This window comes from Equus quagga, chromosome 8 (assembly GCF_021613505.1).
Source record: "Equus quagga isolate Etosha38 chromosome 8, UCLA_HA_Equagga_1.0, whole genome shotgun sequence".
NCBI classification, from domain to species: domain Eukaryota; kingdom Metazoa; phylum Chordata; class Mammalia; order Perissodactyla; family Equidae; genus Equus; species Equus quagga.
In genome coordinates, this window is record NC_060274.1 from 57,723,329 (window position 1) to 57,725,975 (window position 2,647).

At 45.3% G+C, this 2,647-nt stretch overlaps 1 protein-coding gene across 1 annotated transcript; it reads right to left on the minus strand.

Moving 5' to 3' along the window:
- Positions 1-1,090: 1,090 nt before the first annotated feature.
- MSANTD7 (Myb/SANT DNA binding domain containing 7) lies at positions 1,091-2,176 on the minus strand. Its single transcript, XM_046669050.1, is given in 1 exon segment — positions 1,091-2,176. A coding segment is annotated over 1 exon segment (1,086 nt).
- Positions 2,177-2,647: the final 471 nt, after the last annotated feature.

Below are 2,647 nucleotides of genomic sequence, written 5' to 3' on the forward strand. Positions count from 1 at the left end.
ATAGGTTCAGTGTAATTCTAATCTCCCTTTCCCACTCATGGAGCCTGCTTACTTCTGGGAACGTCCCCTCAAGACCATTAATAATAATAATAAAAAAAGAATGTTATCTTTGGTCTCTAGTTCATGATACAGTCAACATAAGAGATAAGTCACAAATTAATAACCTGCAATTCAAATCCTTATCATTAGTAGATGGTACCACTCCCAGGAGACTACTTTCTTAACCACCCTTGGATATATTCTTTACTTACATTTAATATTTTATAAAACAGCCAATATCTCATTAAATCAAAGATTACCAATATGAACCATAATACATGATTGTGGCTCCCTGTCAGTTCTGAAGGATATTCTTATAGTGATAAGAGACTAAGAACCAGTAAAATGGAAAGACGGTTTGACTATTGAGTGCTTACTCGTAGGTATGTCATAGAGCAGTTAAAATACGAGGTAAAGGTACAAATACATGTTGTGTCTCTATTAGTCTAATAAGCTATAGAGGGATTTAAAAAATGAAGATCTTAAATTCCAGGAAGTAGCCAAGGTAAGTTAGTAAAGATTCAAGCAATGAGGTCATATATACAACCATAATTCTATATCTTGTCAACTAAAGTGCCTCACCGTAGCCTTACCTTGGCCAAGGTCATATGCATTAATAACTTACGTGTGTATAGTGCTTTTAAACTTTTAAATCCTTTCACATCTATTAGTCACTTCATCCTCACAACAACCCTGTGAGGTAGGCAGCTCAGGAGTTACTATCTAGCCCGCATTTGACAGATGAGGAAACTGGTGTAGAGCGGTAAACTAAATTGCCTCACATTACTGACAAAGCCACGGCTAACTAGCTGTCTGGACTTGGCTCCATCTATTTTCTTTTAGGCCACCTCTTACATATCTGAAAGGTCTTTCAATCAGCGGAGAAGCTTGGGAAAAGTAACTAGCATATATATTCCTACCACTCTGCATATTAATGGTTCGTCCATTCTTTTTTTCCTGAGGAGATAGAAAAAGAGCCAGGGTACCAGAAGAAAGATGTTGGAACTGGGCTTCTATCGGTTTAGGAAACACAACCTTTTGTAATCAGTTCCTAACTTTTGGTATTCGAAATTAACCTCTGAAGAAATTTTTCAAGCCCTAGCTGAAAAGCACTGGTGGCCTCTTCCACTGCTGTCACCAAGCGTCTGACTGCGATCACGGCATCCCTGTGGAGCTCGTTGGCCGTATCTTGCTGAGCACTGGCCTCCTCACCAATAGCAATTAGCCTGTCCAATTTTTCTTCCTCACGCTTGGAAAGTTCTCATGCCAATCTCCTGTTTTCTCCCAACTCAGCTGCAATAGTCCTGGCTACTGAACGCCTTCTTTGCCTTGCCCACCTTGGAGGGGGCTCACTGGTCAAAGGCCTGTCCTCACCAGAAACAAAAGGAATTCTGGAGGAGGAGACTGGAGGTTGCTGTGTGGAGGCCACCCCAGGAGTGTTTCGGCTGGTGCTGGTGCAGGGACTGGGCTCACCAGACACAGCCAGTCTGGTCATGGAGCTGCTCTGACAGGAAGTAACTGCACCTCTGAAAAGGTGGTGGGAGCTGCTGCAGCTGGGAGTCCCTTGAGAGCACCCTGCACCCAAGGATTCATCCCAGGAGTCCTCAACGTCACTGGTTTCTTGCATCTGCTCAATGATTCTCAGCTGACAATCCTCATCTGTGTCCTTAACTGTTTTCAAGGTAGGCTGATGATCTACTGCCTGAGTCCTTTTTGCTCTCAGAATGCTGATTCCCTCTTCCCCTGGGGTGTCAGAGGCCACTAAGTTCTGATCACAGTGCTTGGCCCAAGCAGCATGCTCCAGTAAGTTGTCTGGGTCAGTCACTATCTGATTTTGGAGAAGCTGATCCAATGTATCATAAAATGGACAGTGTGGTGGATCACCCATACTTGTGGCATGGGCAACATATGCCTTTAAATACAATACCTTCAGAACTTTAAACTTGGAGCGGCACAGACGTTTGGTGCGGCAGAAGCCTTCCTGCTGCATTTGTTTAGACACAGCCTGATAGACATCTGTATTATCATGCACTGTCTGGAGGTGCTGAATATACTCTGCCTCACCTAGTATGGAGAGAAGAGTTCGTGCCTCCTGTGTGGACCACTGGATGCCCGCACTGCTATTGGAACTGCCCATAGTGGACTGGGAAGGAAGGCCAGCTGAAGGAAGCTCCTGGGCAGCAAGGTGCAAATCTGAAGGTGTGGGGAAGCTCTGTGTGCTCAGTGTATTTCCAGGAGCCAGCAGATTCTTCCCTCTCAGGGCTAATTGCTGAGAAGCCAGGTCCAAGGACCGAATTTCTGGCTGGAAGGCCACAGGGGAATGAGAGTTACAGGTAGGGTGGAAGGATAATTGCGGCAGCAAGTTAAGTGGTGCTACCTGTAAGTAGGTGGCAAACAGGTAGGATGCCAAGACTGAGAAAGCCCAACTTTGGGCGTTTACCCAGGATGCGTACTGGAGCAGCGGCTAAAAAGAGCCTTACTGACTTGATAACAAGGGGACTGGCTCCTCCGCAAAGGGCAGAATGCTTCCAAGGCTGAGACCTGGTACTACTGTGGATCTGTAAAAATCACCACTGTCTACTAAGAAGACAGACCGAGGAGGGAAATA